At 47.1% G+C, this 17,083-nt stretch overlaps 1 protein-coding gene across 4 annotated transcripts in view; it reads right to left on the reverse strand.

Annotated features, from left to right (window-relative positions):
• Positions 1 to 7,890: 7,890 nt before the first annotated feature.
• Cers5 (ceramide synthase 5) overlaps positions 7,891 to 17,083 on the reverse strand; it is a 30,234-nt gene continuing 21,041 nt past the window's right edge. The window contains exons 5-11 of one of the 4 annotated variants that reach the window (XM_036208317.1): positions 14,521 to 14,571; positions 13,534 to 13,626; positions 11,973 to 12,101; positions 11,776 to 11,882; positions 10,840 to 11,030; positions 9,945 to 10,024; positions 7,891 to 8,719 (exon numbers count right to left, since the gene is read on the reverse strand). In XM_036208317.1, the coding sequence (XP_036064210.1) occupies positions 8,504 to 8,719; positions 9,945 to 10,024; positions 10,840 to 11,030; positions 11,776 to 11,882; positions 11,973 to 12,101; positions 13,534 to 13,626; positions 14,521 to 14,571 (867 nt within the window). In that variant the 3' untranslated portion in view covers positions 7,891 to 8,503. Of the gene's footprint in view, positions 8,720 to 9,944; positions 10,054 to 10,839; positions 11,031 to 11,775; positions 11,883 to 11,972; positions 12,102 to 13,533; positions 13,627 to 14,520; positions 14,572 to 17,083 lie in introns of all 4 variants that reach the window. The other 3 variants (XM_036208316.1, XM_036208315.1, XM_036208314.1) reach the window with 3 other exon arrangements.

Consider the following 17,083-nt stretch of genomic DNA (forward strand, 5'->3'; position numbering starts at 1 on the left):
GGAACTCTATAGACTAGGCTTACTTTGAACTCACAGAGATCCTCCTGCCTCTGCCTCCCAGGTGCTGGGATTAAAGGAGTACACCACCAAGCCTGTCGGCATCTTTTCTATTGCCGTGAAGACACATGAGCAAGGCAACTCACAAGAGAATTCACTGGGGGTTACAGTTTCGAGGGTGAGTCCATCACCATCATGGTGGGGAATATGGCAGCAGGCAGATAGGCATGGTGCTGAAGAAGGAGCCAAGAGCTCAATATCTGATCCACACCCACAAGGCCAGTGACACACCTCCTCTGACAAGGCCATACCCCCAACCCTTTCCAAACAGTTCCAATTGGGGATCAAGTGTTCAAATATATGTGTCTGTAGGGGCCATTCTCATTCAAAGCCCCACACCTGGGTTGCTGGGCCTCACCACCCATGAATTGAGAGACTCGGTTTTAGCAGTATTATCAGGCCATAGCATCTTGGAGATGAGGTGTTCCGGAATGTTTTCATTTGCTCAACTCCTGGTGCAGGATACAGAGCCTTATGCATACATACGGTAGATAAACATGCATCCTACCACTGAGACATACCTGCGCCTCTGTTGTAGCATTTATGCAGATCCCTTGAAAAAAGCTCCCTGGCCAAGTGACTAAGAAATGAGGTATTTTAACAAGGGGGGGTAAATTATGAACCCCCCCACCCATCAGGGAAGGCAGGCCCTTACGTGGATCTAATACAGGGATGTGGAAGAGGGCTGGCTCACAAAGGAGGGATTGTCAGCTAGCGTGTAGTAAAGTGGCTCATGTGAAGAAGCCAGCAGTGGAAGGTAGGTTTTGAACCCTGCTCCTTAGTGCATCGTGAGTCTGCATGTAGCTCTTGCGGAGATGGAAAGAAGATTCGAAAGAAAAGAGGGAGTGGAGATGGCTCAGTGGGAGCTTTCAGTCAAGGCTGGTGATCTGAGTTTGATCCTGGAGACCCCCCGTGGTGGGTGAGAGAACTGACTTCACAAGTCTGATTGCCACATATGCAGCACGGCATGTGTGCCCACCCCCACCACATCCACCACGGCATGTGTGCCCCCACCCCTCACCAGATAAGTTAAATATAATAAATGAAAGTGCATTCAAGAAAAGCCTCACCAAAAGGAGAGATTCCTGGCACTATCCTGTTTAGAACTTTGTTTGACCATAGCCATGTTTACTTCTTGTTACTTAGTTTTTTGAGATAGCCTTATTATGTAGCTACATGGGCCAGGCTGACCTTGAACCTGCAGTGACCCTTCTGCCTCTGCTTCTCAGGTATGGAGATTACAGCGTGCATCTCCATACCTGCCATATATTTTATGAGTTTCGACATTACAAAAGTACACCCAACAATCCAAAGAAAGAGACGAGAGTGCCTGGTCCCACAGAGGACTCAGGTTCAGTTCCCAGCACCTGTAATCCAGTTCTAAAGGATCTGACCTCTTCTTCTGGCCATCATGGGCACCATATGCACATGGTGCACATACACATGCAGGCAAAACACCCACACACATAGAAATAAATCTTGAAAAAAGTTTGAAGGCCGGGCGGCAGTGGTGCATGCCTTTAATCCCAGGCAGATTGCCTGGTCTACAGAGCAAGTTCCAGTACAACTACAGCTAAAAAAAAAAAAAAAAAAAGGATAAATAAAGTACAGCTTCTTAAAGGTTTCTTTTTATTTGATGTCTAGACATGCAGTGCCCAGCCCATCAGGAAGAGGCAGGAAAAACTAGTTAGAAGGCAAATATATTAGGAGCAAGGTACAATTTGTACAAAGAACAAATATATTAGGATGTCCTGGACCAAGGTACAATCTGTACATATCTAAATAGTGACATTTACCAGGCACGGTGGTGCCTAACTTTAATTCCAGCACTGAAGGAGGCAGAGACGGGCATGTCTGAGAGTTCCAGGCCAGTCGGGCTACACAGACCGTCTCAAAAGAAAAAAAAAGTGACACAGCCCAGCCATAACAATAAAGATCATGTGGGCTGAGCTGGGGAAGCAAGGCTGTCCTCCAGAGGAAGCAGTGATGGTCATAGTTGAAGCAGCGCAGCCTGCTGTTGGCAGAATGACCACCTCACGGAGGAAGAGACTGGGACTTCCGGTGCGAATTTTCTTGAACATACAAAGATTCAAGTGACTGGTATGTTCGTGTTTATGTTTCAGAGCAAAAGAAATGTGACCATAATGTGGAAAAGACTACGTGACATGCAGATCATGTAGAGAAGTGAACTTTACCCATGACATTTAAGTTTTAAGCTTACAGAAATCTGTGAGGGCCAGCAAGATGGCTCAGTGGGTCAAAGTGCTTGCCGCATCAAGCCCGACAGCAGGAGCTCCTGGGCCATGTGCTGAGGAGAGAGTACTAATGCCCAGAGTTGTCCTGACTGCTACATGTGTGCTGTGACATACACACACACACACACACACACACACACACACACACACACACACACACACTACAAAAAGAAAAAAGAAAAGAAAAAATTAACAAAAACAAAACACAGTGCCTCAGCTGGGCAGTGGTGGCGCACCCCTTTAATCCCGGCACTCGGGAGGCAGAAGCAGGTGGACCTCTGTGAGTTCGAGGCCAGCCTGGTTTCATAGAGAGTTCCAGAAAAGGCTCAAAGCTACGCAGAGAAAGCCTGTCTTGAAAAACCAAAAAAGTAAATAAAAATTTAAAAAAAGAAAAGAGAAATAAGGGACTAGAGAGGTGGTTCAGTGGTTAGGAACACGGACTGCTCTTCCAGAGGACTGGGGTTCAATTCCCAGCACCCACATGGCAGCTCACAACTGTGTAACTCCAGTTCCAGGGGATCCAATGGCTTTTGCTGGCTTCCACCAGGACCAGGCAAGCCCACGGTACACAGACATACATGTAATCAACATACACATAAATAAATATTAAGCTGTCTTTAGAGAGCGTGGAGGTGGGAGGTGGGTATTACCGGGGAGTGTCCAAGGTGATGGGAAGAGGGTTCAGGCTGGATATGATCTAGACATGTTTGAGATTATCAGATAACAAATTCTAAAATGCTGTAAGAGAAAAAACAAACGCCACACAGAACCTACAGAGCCAAATGTTTTACCACACTTACCTATTCGTGTGGAAGTCAGAATACTCGAGAGGTTGAGGCAGTACGTACCCGAGTTTGAGGGCAGCCTGGACTACATAGTTCCACAAGAGCCAAGGCCATAGAGTGAGACCTTATCTCTAAAGACTTAATAAAGAAATACTTTTCATTTATTTGTTTACAGTGTATTTGTGTATGACTGCATTAGTTTATGTGGACCATGTACATGCAGGACCTTACAGAGGCCAGAAGAGGGCATGAGGTCCCCTGGGGTTAGAGCTACGTACAGAGAGGGCTGTGAGCTGCCATGTGGGTGCTGGGAAGCAAACCTGAGTCCCCTGCAGGAGCAGTCATTGAGCCATCTCTCCTGCATCCTAAACTAAGTTAAAATAATGGAAAAATAAACAGAAATAGAACTTTGTTGGGCAGAAAAGGAATGGAATTCTGCTTCCAAGTGATGTAGGAGTGTATGGAAGATACAAATTCTGGCTTAATGCAGACTAAAATACACTGAGACAAGCTTCTGGAAATAGCTGAGCTTCCAAGAAAGAGACATAAAAGACAGAATTGGAAACTAAAAAAAATGACAGTGTGACTTAACACAGCTCCTGGGGAAGGAGGAGGCAAAGTAACTTAAGGACTTTGGTTTGAATTCAATAGACAATGGATGGCTCAGTGGTTAAGAGCACTGGCTGATCTTCCAGAGGTCGGGGTTCAATTCCCAGCACCCACATAACAGCTCACAACGGTCTCTAACTCCAGTTTCAAGGGATCTGATGCCCTTTTCTGGCCTTCCTGGGCATCAGGCACATGTGTTCATAGACATACACACAGACAAAACACCCATACACATAAAATAAAAATAAATAAACCCAGCCAGGCATAGTGGCACATGCCTTTAATCCCAGTACTGGAAAGGCAGGTTAATCTTTGTGAGTTCCAGAACAGCCAGGGCTACACAGAGAAAACCTGTCTCCAAAAACAAAAAATAAATTAAAGTAAATGCAATAGAAAAGACTAGCTATATGGAGGAAGCTGATTACAGAGACCCACCTGTAGCTGGAAATTTCTCAGGTCCCATCCAGCCCAAGGTCCCACAGCCACTTATAATCATTCAGAGGCTTAATAATAACTATAAACTGTATGGCAGATGGCTTCTTGCTAGTTAGCTCGTATAACTTAACTCAGCCCATTACTATTAATATATGTATTATCACATGCTCTGTGACTTTACCTGTGTCCCATTACATGTTGCTCCTTGGATGGTGGGCTGGCATCTTCCCCAATTCCACCCTTCTTTTCTCTGTATCTCTGCTTGGATTTCCCACCTGCTTCTAAGAGGCCAAAGCTGCTTTCTTTATTGGCCAATGGAACAACACATGTATTCACAGTGTACAGAAAGACATCCCACAACACCCACCAGTTAAAGCAGAGACCCTGAAAGAACAATAGTTCTGAAGAAAGTAGATTAAAAAAAAAAAAACAAAACACTCACTCAGCAAAGGAAAAAGCAAGGAAGTTTGTGTGCCTGAGCTGTGGAACCAGAGGCTGGAGAGATGGCTCAGCAGGTAAGAGCACTGGATTCTCTTCCAGAGGACCTGGGTTTGATTCCCAGCACCCACATGATAGCTCACAACTGTCTCTAACTCCAGTTCCAGGGGATCCCACACTTTCTTCTGGCATCAGGTACACATGTAGTACATAGAGACACATGCAGGCAAAACACCAAACATATGTGTGTGCATACATACACAACACACACACACACACAGACACCCCCAGGAAACTGATCTCAGATTATCTGTCTGGGTTTTCTCTGGAGAAACGTGTACATGCTACTGCACACAACAATGAATCTTAACTACCACCAAGTTCCAAATGGCTCAGAAAGTAAAGGTGCTAGCCTCGAGCTTAGGGACCCGAGTTCAATCCCAGGACCACGTAAAGGTGGAAGGTGAGGACCAATTCCACAAAGTTGTCCTTTGCCGTCTACATATGCATACAAGAATGTACCTGCACACAAACTCCTAGTAATGATAAAGCAGAGTAAGTACTAGCACCCAGAATATGGAAAACACCCTCTATGGAGTAAAGCAACTCCCCAGGCTGGTGGGGTGGGTCAACAGGAAACAAACACTGTGCAAGCCTGATGACTTGAATTCGACCCCTCAAACCTGTGGTGGAAGGAACTGACCCCTGCAGGTTGTCTCAGACTTCTACATAAGAACACCCACTCATTTGCACAATAATAAAAACTTTGTTTGTTGTTGTTTTGTTTTTCGAGACAGGGTTTCTCTGTGTAGCTTCACACCTTTCCTGGAACTTGCTTTGAAGACCAGGCTGGCCTCGAACTCACAGAGATCCACCTGCCTCTGCCTCCTGAGTGCTGGGATTAAAGGCGTGCACCTCCACTGCCTGGCTAATAATAAATACTTTAAAAGTTAATCGGGGTTGGGGATTTAGCTCAGTGTTAGAGCACTCGCCTAGCAAGCGCAAGGCCCTGGGTTCAATCCTCAGCTAAAAAAAAAAAAAAAAAAAAAAAAAAGTTAATCCGGGCTGGAGAGATGGCTCAGAGGTTAAGAGCACTGGCTATTCTTCCAGAGGTAATGAGTTCAATTCCTAGCAACCACATGGTGGCTCACAACCATCTACAATGAGATCTGGTGCCCTATTCTGGTGTGTAAGCATACACATAGAACAATGTATACATAATAAATAAAATCTTTTAAAAAGAAGTTAATCCAATAGAGGGAGGGGTGGAGTCAAGAGGCAAAGGCAATTCTAATAGACTCCTGCTCCAGTCCATTGCAATTGACTCTGCTGTTGGGGGGCCTGGGGCACAGCAGAGAGTCTCTTACCACAGTGGCCAGGAAGAAAGATGAAGGGACAGGGACAAAACAGGCCCTTCAAAGGCACACCTCCAGTGCAGGGCCTGGTCTCATCATACACACCCAGCCCAAATTAAAAATACAGTTGAATACAAATGTCATAAGTCAGTTCCAGTCTTACTATGTAGCTCCTAGATGGTGTGGTCTCGAACTTACAGAGTGCTGGGATTAAAGGCATGCACCAGCACCATCTAGCTTCTGGACTTTCCAGGGTTCTAAATCCAGCATCTTAGTCCACTTGGTGCCACTGTCGACCTTTGGGAGACTGATGGCATCTTGGAGGAGTTGGTTCCTCCTACCATGTGGGGCCCAGGGCTTTTATCCACTGAGCCATCTTCTCAGCCCAGAATAATTCTTTTTTTCCATTTCCCTTAAAAAAAAAAAACAACTCATGTCCCCGGCTGGCCTCAAACTCACAGAAGTCAGCCTGTCTCTGTATCCAGAGTGCTGGGACAAGTGTGTGCCACAGGTGAAGCACTATTTTTCATTTTTGTTAAGTTTATTATTTTTAATTATGTGTATGGGTATATGCAAATAAGCATGTGCCCAGAAGTATCAAATGTCCTTGGAGTTGGAGTCACAGATGTTTGGGACCACCTGTGGGTTCTCTGGAAGAGCAGAACATGCTCTTCACCACTACAGCATCTACCTCTCCAGCTCCACTTTGTCCTGCTTGTTGTGACCAAGTCTCTGCTGTGTAGCCTAGGCTGGCTTCGAATTCATGTCTCAGCCTCCAGAGCACTCAGATTACAGGCGTTAAAGCCTGACACACAGCTTTCAACCTTCTTCACCACCACGCTAGCTTCTCCCTGTACAGAAAGCCTCTAGAGATATTTTTTATAACTTAAATAACCACTAAGCAGAACATGATTCTGGAATATAATTATTCCATGGGAAAAATCTGGATTAGGACAAGCTTCTCCATGTTTGGTTAAAAGAGAACTAAGAAAACATGGCAGACCCATATACGACTTAAACGTCATGTGGCAGGCTGTGTGGTAAGATGAGAACAGGTGCTGGAAGGGTGTCTTGGTTTCTCACCAAATTTTCCTTTGGTCCCATTAGACATTTGTCTGCTGAGTAACGCTGCTGTGAGGAAACACCACAGCCAAAGTGAGTTGGGGAGAAAGGGTTTACTTTGTTCACACTTCAGCATTGCTGTTCCTCACTGGAGGAAGTCAGGACAGGAACGCACACACAGAGCAGGAACCTGGGGGCAGGAGCTGATGCAGAGGCCGTGGCGGGGTGCTGCTTACTGGCTTGCTTTCTATGGCTTGCTCAGCCTGCTTTCTTATAGTTCCCAGGACCACCAGCCCAGGGGTGGCCTCACCCACAATGGCCTGGACCCTCTTCCATCCATCATCAATCAAGAAAATGCACCACAGGCTTGCCCACAAGCCAATATAGTTGGGGCATTTTCTCATTTGAGGTTCCCTTTCCAAAATGACTGTAATTGTGTCAAGCTAATATAAAACTAGCCAGCACACCAATTAAACATGTCACTTTTTTTCTTAAAACATAAAGCTAACTCCTCTTAGCATATACAGAAAGAAAATTTTGGATGTCCAAGAGCCTCTTGAATTAGAAATAATTATTTTTTAAAAAAAGACTTATTTTATGTGTATGTATGTATGTACACCCAAACAGGTGATTTTGGAGCCAGAAGTGGCGTCCAGGTCCCAGAACTGGAGTTATGGGCAGTTGTGAGCTGCCCTATATGGGTAAGTGCAGGTCCTCCGCAAGAGCAGCCTCTGCTCTCAACTTCTAAGCCATCTCTCCAGCCCCTAGGGAAAAACCTTAATTATGGAGCATGTCTATAACAAAGAGGCTCAGGCAGCAGGATGTCAGACCCTGAATCCAAACAACCCCAATGTAGCCAGGGCATCAGTGACAGTTACTAAAGAGAAGACAGGAGAGGAGGTTCAGCACTTTAATTTCAGAAGAGTAAACAATAGTATAAAACCGTTAACAGCACACCCAGTGGCCGCTGCTCTCCATATCTCAGCTCCTCTCCCACCCCCTCCCTGCGTACCGTTGAGTAAGAAGCAGGGCATCAGTAGTTGTCCCAGTCACCGTCAGGTGGTAGGAAGGGGATGCAGTAGAGGCCAGTGATCCCCTAGCTAGAGTCCTTCATCAGTGAGACACTGCTTCCTGCTCCAGAAGAACCATTCCCAAAGCCTGGAGCTGAATCTGGCAGCACCATTTATTTAGATGGATCAGGAACTTGGAGCCTCAAGAGCCGTGGGACAAGGAAGAAGATGGTCTGGACACAGACAGTGTAATTCAAGATGCAGCCAGCGCTGGGTTTGAGGTGGGTTCAGAACTGGCTAGGCGATGCCTAGTGGTCCAAAACTGCCCCAACCCAGCTGATGAAACTCATCCGTATGCACAATGCACAAACACACAAACACAGACAGAGAAATAATGTTACTGAAGGACCAGGGGGCATTAAATACAAAACAGCAGAGTTTCTTTAAGACATGAAACTGTTTGTTTCTTTGATCCTCCTCAGTGCCTTTCTGTCCGTCTAGTCACAGGACTGGAGATGTGGGGAAGCCCCAAAGAGCGGGTTGCCAACAGCTTTACAAGTCCCACGCTCTTCAGCCCAGTGGCTGCCTCCCATGTGGCCATTCACGCAGTTGGCGCCATTGCTGGAGCTGCGGCCAGAGAGATTGTTTGTGTGGGTGGTCTCATCTTCTTCCTCCGAGCTGCTCTCTACGTCACTGCGGTCATCCTTAGACACCTGAGTGGGACAGGACCAAGGCAGTAAACATGCTACTCTACAGAAACACAGGGCAGATTCATCTCAGAAAGACCACTTTCGTACACTGTCTCTGGTCTAGCCTAGGCTCAAATGACAGAGTCAAAGTGTCACCTGGACTCCTGGCTGGACTTTCTGCATGCCTCTCATCTATCCTAAAGCTGCTTTGATAAGGGACAGCCTAAGCCCAGGGACACACTGGGCCCTCTGTAGGTGTGAGGAGAACTCCAGCGCCTCTCTCCTCGTCCACCACAGGAGCGGGGAAGGTCAGGAAGGTCAGTACAAAGGACTGCTCTCGTGGTCTTAGCTTCTGAGAGCCGTGGGCACTGCATTTGTTCACTCTGCTTACCTGAGTTCTGCTTTACTCCCCAAACTGACGCATGAAACTTTTTACCTCTTACAGTAGTTCTGCTATCACTGGGCTCACAATGAAGTTTTGGCATCCCTAGGGCACTTAAAGTCAAGATCAGGTGGGCAGTCAGTGTGGAGAGCCTTCCCAATTCTGACTTTGCCTTTTGTTTTATTTTTTCCTGAGACAGGGTTTCTCTGAGTAGTTCTGGTGCCTGTCCTGGGTCTGGCTCTGTAGCCCAGGCTGGCCTTGAACTCACAGAAATTGGCCTGGCTCTGCCTCCCAAGTGCTGGGATTGAAAGTGTGCACCACCACTGTCTGGCTCTGACTTTGCCTTTTACACATACTTTTTGTTTTGTATGTTTCAAATTATACTGGGCCATAAAAATAAAGGAGAGGAAACCAGTGAAACACGCATTAGGACGATGACCCATGCAAAACACAAACAGTGGCTATGCACTGTTTACAGAGCATTGTAGTGAAGGGACACAGCTCCGGCTGTTGTTATAAAGGAAGGACATTTGCTTTAGATGAGTTCTGTGACTGCCATGACTGGAGCTGGGACTCTGAACCCAGGGAGCTGATTACCTGATGTCTGGGGAATTTCCACCAGAGGGCAGAATGTCTCTAGATCTGAGGCGGAGAGGCCCAAAAGCAGACAGACACATTAAAGACTAGACTAGACCTTGCCTTAATTTAGGGAAGGTCTGGGTAACTTCAGCTCCAGTCAACAACAGTCGCATAGGTTAGACGAGTGAGCACATTCCAGGACAGATGAGACCAGGAAAGAGCGGGAAGGAAGGAGGACCCACGCAGACAGGGGCTTCTCCCAACTATTAGAAGCACAGATGCACTTACATGCAAAGGATGAAACTGTCCAGCTCCCACCAGGCATAGAAAAGAGGAAGGGGCTGAAAAAAGAGCAGAGGGTACAGAGTCTGGCCCTAGCCCTTCCTGGAGAGGTCACCTAGTCAGGAGAGAAAGGAGAGGAGAAGAGACATGTCCAGCAGCTACACGAGCACAGGCCCACCACACGAGCCCCGAAACCAATGAGGAGAGAGATAGTAAACACCCAGGTTATGTTCACCCTGCAGTCAGGGAAGGCCGTCCCTAGCAGAACCATCTCACTCGGGAGTATGCATGGCGGACAGCGCTCTGGCTCGGCACAGTCGACTGCTTTAGGGTTTGATCTGTCATTAACTGGAGGCTCTAGGGGCGGGATTAGCTAAGTGGTGGAATGCCTGTTCATCAAGGCTCAGCCTCCAACACTGTCTTAAAGGCGGGTATCTTCCTTTGTGTTTTGTGCACTAAAAACCAAACATGTGCTCACTGAAGACTCTTACTTCAGACATCAGCAAGGCAGATGTCTAGTTGCTGACCTAAAGCAATCTTGTGTATCGCAGTCTGGTTACCCTAGAATAGCTAGTGAGCGACCACAGTTCTCAGACACAACTGTCCGCCGTTCCAGTTTGTGTCTCCAGCTCTGCAGCGACAGCCACTCTCTTCTTCATTTGAGGGAGGTGTCAAGTACTCCAGGTTGACCTCAGACTCACTATGTAGCAAAGGATGACCTGAGCCTCTGATTTCCTGCGTCACCTCCCTAGCACTGGGATTACAGGCATGCATATGGCACCATGCCTGGTCTGTATGGTACTTCATGCAGCAGCACTCTAGGGACTGACTGTGGGGCTGCTGGTGTAGCTGAGGGTCCCTAGGCTGGACAGAGGTCTGTTGAGTAATACCATGCTCCTACATGGTCCAAAGGAAGAAGGATGCTTCAGCCTTACCTTTCCCCGGATCAAGGCTTTAAAAGCAATTCGTGCAATTAGGTAGGACCAGATGACATGCAGAACCTGTAGGGTCAGGAGAAGGCCATTGAAGAGCCACCAGGAAGGGTAGGGCCCAATCATTTCCCAACTCTCAAAGAGGGTTGTGTTCAGAATCCTAGGAGGGGGAGACAGCAGTCAGACTCTGGTTCGGCAGAGGGAAGCTGAGCCCCAGGACAGTCTTCCATGCTTCTTCTGCACACTTCCCAGGAGTTGCAATAACACGGATGTTCTTTCATAAGGAGTGAAAGAGGAAACGGGAGCCTATGGTCTTCTTACCTCTGAGACAGGAGGAAGTGATGAGTGTCTTATTATCAATCACTTCAAGTACGAAGCTGTACAACACTTGGACAGCTGTAGGCCTATAATCAAACCCTAGGAATGAGCTAGGTTCTTAGGTACAGGGGGCAGCAAGTGGTTGGCTGGCTGAGTCTAAGCAAATTTCCAGCATAGTCACTAACTTGGTAGTCTAGGTAATGAGTATAGAAGGGAATGCACGCACATGTCTGTGCTGGTCAGGACGAGGCAGAGGGCATACAGAAAGATCAAAGCAAGAAAAGCCAGAATCCCTGTAACCAATGCAAGAAGGCAAAGGAGTGATGAGTGATCTAAGCATGGCTGAAGACTGCCAGCCGAAATGAGCAAGAAAAGCCAGAAGTACAAAACATATATACCCTGACTCACTAGAAACATTGCATAAGGCAGCCAAGGTCCTGTAAGAGTCCACAAAGGGTCAGCCTAGGTCCAGGGGAAGGCAGGGCACTGGGGTTCTTAGTATTTGACTGGCAAGAACAGACAGGAAAACTAAATTGGCAAAAGGCATCATTAGATACCTACCACAGTTCACAGCCTTGAGCACTTACCACAGTGGGTAGATTCCTAGACGAGTAACCATAAAAACTGCACTGAAGATCACAAAGAGGCCGTCGCAGAGCCGCTGGTATTTGGCATAATTGGCCAGCTTGGCAGCCTGGACAAAAGAAGAATTGAGTTGGGAGAAAATCAGTTCTCACATGTCAAGAAAGGGAGAGGGATGAGGAGGAGCAGGTCAGGCTCTTACTTCCAGCAAGAAGTCTGAGGAATCGTGGAGACACATGACCAGAGTTCCCACTCGGACCATGTTGTTGATGTAAGAGAAGGTGATAAGCCCGATGGTGGCCAAGTGATGCACAAACATGATCAGGAAGTCCTAGGAAGAAACGGCAGCGAAGGTTCCAGAGGCTGGAGGAGCGCCCACTGACCCACAGCTCCCTTGCCTTAGCAGTTAAGAGCACTCTGGTTCCGGGCACCCATGTGAGGTGGCTCTCAAGTACTTGTAACTATAGCTTCAAAGGATCTGACACCCTCTTCTGGCCTCTGTGGGCACCTGGATTCACACACATGGACACATACACATAATTAAAACTAAACCTTAAAAGTGCTAGAGAGTTGCTTAAATAGCTAAACTCATTGCAAATATTTCCAGCTGTCAGGTTTAAGGCTTTTTCCCCACCTTTGGGTTCACACATCAAATTAAAACGGAGACAATTGGGGTTGGGGATTTAGCTCAGTGGTAGAGCACTTGCCTAGCAAGCGCAAGGCCCTGGATGAACGGTCCTCAGCTCGGGAGTGGAGGTGAGGTGGGGGGGTGGGGAGATGACGACACTGAGGAAACGTCAGTCTTATAAATAAATAAATATTGTTATTTATATTTACATAGCATATATTATGTAAAGTTCTATATTTTGTATTAACAGTAATTAGACGTTGTGGTTTAAATGTGAAGTGTTCTCCTCCACAGGCTTACATTCTGGGTGACTTTTGCCCAGCTGGTGGCACTATCTTGGGAGGCTGTGGAACCTTTAGGAATGGTGGACCAGCTGGCAGGAGGTTGGGGCTGACCTCCGGAGGCTCTACCAGGCCAGCGGCTCCCAGGGCACCTTCCCTGCTTCCCGGGGCAGTGATGTCATGGCCCCACCACTACTCCTGTGGCCATGGACTGAGCTACTGCCACAGCTCCCTGCTACGACAAGGAACTCAACTGTGAACCAGACCAGCCTTTCTCTCCAGAGCGCTTCTGTCAGGGGCTGTGGGCCCAGCGACACACAGAGTGGAAAAGGAAGTAAATATAGAGTGTGTCCTTCCTGGGCAGGTTGTAATATCTAAGTCATATAGACTATCACTTTGCTGAGTCCGGTTTTCTAAAATCAAGACTTTTTTTGAGCCAGGCCTTGGCACCCCAGGTCCTACTTCCCCGAGCTCTGACAAAAGGACACGAGAAGCCAGGCGATGGTGGCGCACGCCTTTAATCCCAGCACTCGGGAGGCAGAGCCAGTGGGATCTCTGAGTTCGAGGCCAGCCTGGTCTACAGAGCAAGATCCAGGACAGGCACCAAACTACATAGAGAAACCCTGTCTCGAAAAACCAACCAACCAAACAAACAAACAAAAGGACAGGAGCGCAGAGAAGGAAAGCACGTGCTTATCCATGGCCTTGCTGTCTTCCCCACTGCCCCACCACCTTCAACACTCCCATCATTAGTTAGACAGCCAGTGACCTCCCATCCCAGCCACTCTCTCACAGGAGGAGAGCCTGTCACGGTGACAGTGGTGACAGAGAGCAGCTGAGGGCTGACAACTTACCTTTCTTTTAACGTCTATAAACTGAGAAAACATGAGAGACCAGTAGAAAGCCAGTTCCATGATGTAGTAGTAGTAAAGCTCTCTCGAGAGTGGCTAGAAGAAAAAGGGGCAGCTAGCACAGCAGCACCTCAGGGGCACCCCATCTCCGCAGCACCCACACTTTTTAGTTCTTTTCTTCACTGTTCCCAAGGTCTACAACAGCTGAGACAGGATCAGGATGAGACAAAAACTTTGTCCTTTGCGCCCCTGTGAACTCATCTTGGCTCTCGTCTTCTAGCGATGAGGTAAGGTTAACATATGGGCCCCACAATCCCATCAGTGCATCTGGAATTCTGGACAGAACTTCCCCTCCCCTGTCACTCTTTCATTTCCCTGACACTTTAAAGTACAGACTAGAACCAAGATGCCCTTATGAGGATGCTAATAGCTCCTGATTTAAAAGAAGGAATCTGAGTCAAGAAGGACTTGATCAACACTAGGAATGCTTTTCTTTCCAGTGCACCAGGGGATACACAGAAGCATGACCTGGAAAAAGCTCACTAAGGCATTTCTGCTATAGGCCCCGATATAGATACCAAGAATATACACGCAAAAGGACTGACTCGCCAGGCGGTGGTGGTGCACGCCTTTAATCCCAGCACTCAGGAGGCAGAGCCAGGTGGATCTCTGTGAGTTCGAGGCCAGTCTGGTCTACAGAGCGAGACCCAGGACAGGCTCCAAAGCTGCAGAGAAACCCTGTCTCAAAAAACCAAACCAAAAAAAAAAAAGAGAACTGACTCCCAGTATCAATAGCATCAGGGAACTACGTATGAACTGTGCCTACATTACCTTTCCTGGACTGATAACTCTGTCTGTCTGTCTGTCTGTCTGTCTGTCTCTCTCTCTCACACACACACACACTCTCTCTCTCTCTCTTCTCTCTCACACACACACACACACACACACACACACACACACCACATTGTCTTGAAACACCTTAGCTCCTACCTGATATGGATAGTTCTGCCAGCACTGTCGGGTGTCCCAGAACCAAGGCGTCTAAGAAAAAAACAGATATCCCAGGTTGGCCTTTAGTCCCCACATTGTTACAGGATCTACCCTATAGTACTTTTCTCTAAGCGAGGGGTATAAGAAAAAGGAAGGCTAGGTGTGGCGGTGTACCAGTAATTCCAGCACTTGGGAGGCTTGAATATCGACGTCAAGTTTGAGGCCGTCTGAACCAAAACCAGATTAACAGCCTCCCAGGGTTATCTAGCAAGAGTCTGTCTCAAAAAACCAAAACCAAAGCAAAACACCATCACAACAGAAGACAAGGCAGAAAAGAGAAAAAAAAAAAATCTCCTCGCTCTGCTTTTGATAGACAGTCTCACCATTTAGCTCAGGCTGGCCTTGAACTCATAGAAATCCTTCTGCCTTGGCCTCGAAAGCACTGGATTCTGAGTTGGATTTGGTTAGGGCTACACAGTGAGCCCAGCTTGGACTCCATCATGAGGCCTGTGTCAGCAAACCAAAGCCTGGCTTGGGCTGGTGGCACATGCAGGGGCAGCAGGACTGCTCTGGGTTTGGGCCAGTCTGTGCCACAGAGGCATGGGGACCCTAAGTCAGCTCTTCATGATTGCACAGGCATTTGAGCAACTCTGTTCTGTCTTTCTAGCCCCCAAATTTAAAAGAGCATTTAGTATTTATTTACTTATTTAAATAGTGGCACACACGTGGGTTTGCACATGTGAATGGGTGTCCAGGAGCCAGAAAAAGAAGTCAAATCCCCTAGAGCTAGAGTTGCAGGTACCTGTGAGTCACCCCATGTGGGTGAGCAGGAACGGAATTCAGATCTTCTGCACGAATAGCAGGCATTCTTAACCTCTGAGCCATCTCTCAATAATCCTAACCCCTGAACTTTCATATGTGCATTTGTCTATGCACGTGAGTGCAGGCGCCTGAAGAGGCCAGAGGTGCCAAGTCCCCTGGAGGTGCAGTTACAGATGGTTATGAGCTGCCCAGCTGCTGGGAACTGGACTCTGGCCCTCTGCAAGAGCAGTATGTGTTCTTTTTATTTTATGTGTATGGCCTGCACTTCTGTCTGTTTACCACAGGCATGCAGTGTCCACAGAAGCTCAAAGAGGGTTACAGATGGACGGTTGTAAGCCATTATGTGGGTGCTGGGAATCGAACCTGTGTCCTCTGGAAGAGCAGTGAGTGCTCTTAACTGCTGAGTCATCTCTCTCTTGTGCAGCAGTCATTCTTTGGTTTTTGAGACAGGGTTTCTCTGTGTAGCTTTGGAGCCTGTCCTGGATCTCACTCTGTAGACCAGGCTGGTCTCGAACTCACAGAGATCCGCCTGCCTCTGCCTCCCGAGTGCTGGGACTAAAGGCGTGTACCACCACCGCCGGCAAATTTTTAAATTGCTTACAATACGATCTTTATATTCTTTCAGTAGTGTCCAGAAGGTCTGCAGTGGCACCCTGTATATTAGTAATTCATTTTTCCCCCATTTTTTTTCTTTTTGAGATAGGGTCTTATTATGTAGCCCATAATGTCCTCAAACTCCCAAACCTCATGCATTAGTTGCCTGAACAGTGGATCATGGGCAGATGCCACATACCTGGTATGGAGTTATTAACTGAACCTTTAGGAAAACTGATGTTTGGTTTTATCAATTTTATCCATTATTTGTCTAATGACTATTTCATTAATTTCTTCCACCTCAACCCACAGTCCTGGGCCTCATACCAGGACCTCACTAAATGAGTCATGTCTCCAGTTTTCACGGTTGACTGTTTCATTTACTTTAGATTTACTTTGTTCTTCTTTTTCTACATCTTAGATCTTTAAAATTTATTCATGTGGGGGCTGGAGAGATGGTTAAGAGCACCAACTGTTCTTCCAGAGGTCCTGAGTTCAATTCCCAGCACCCACAGGTGGCTCACAACCATCTGTAATGAGTTCTGGCACCCTCTTCTGTATACATAATAAATAAATAAATCTTTAAAAAAAATTTATTCATGTGTATGTACCTGCCATATATGTATCAGCACCCACAGAGGCTAGAAAGGGGGATTGGATCCCCTAAGGTGGAGTTACAGGCATCTGAGCCACATGACCCGGGTGCTGAGAACCAAGCTTAGGCCCTCTGGAAAAGCAGCAATCACTCTTATCCACCAAGCATCTCTCCAGTCCCCCTTTTCTTTCCTTTCTTTTAAAAGTATTTTCCAGCCCCCCCTTTCTTTGTTCTTCCTTTTAAAAATTTACATTTATTTTTGCAAAATTTTTTTTTTCTAGACAGTTTTTCTGTGTAACATCCCTGGCTGTCCTAGACTCTATAGACCAGGCTGGCCTCGAATTCACAGATACCCTCCTGCCTCTGCCTCCTGAGTGCTGGGATTAAAGGTGTATGCCACCACCTCCTGGCTTCTATATTTTAATTTTCAAAGCTGCAAAGATAGGTCCAGGCAGAGTGGCACACTCAGTTAAAGCACTTCCTAGTCAAACGTGAGAACCTGTTAGGATCCCCAGCTACCACATGAGACACCGGAACTGTGCAACTCCAGCA

The sequence above is a fragment of the Onychomys torridus genome, chromosome 16 (genome assembly GCF_903995425.1).
Source record: "Onychomys torridus chromosome 16, mOncTor1.1, whole genome shotgun sequence".
NCBI classification, from domain to species: domain Eukaryota; kingdom Metazoa; phylum Chordata; class Mammalia; order Rodentia; family Cricetidae; genus Onychomys; species Onychomys torridus.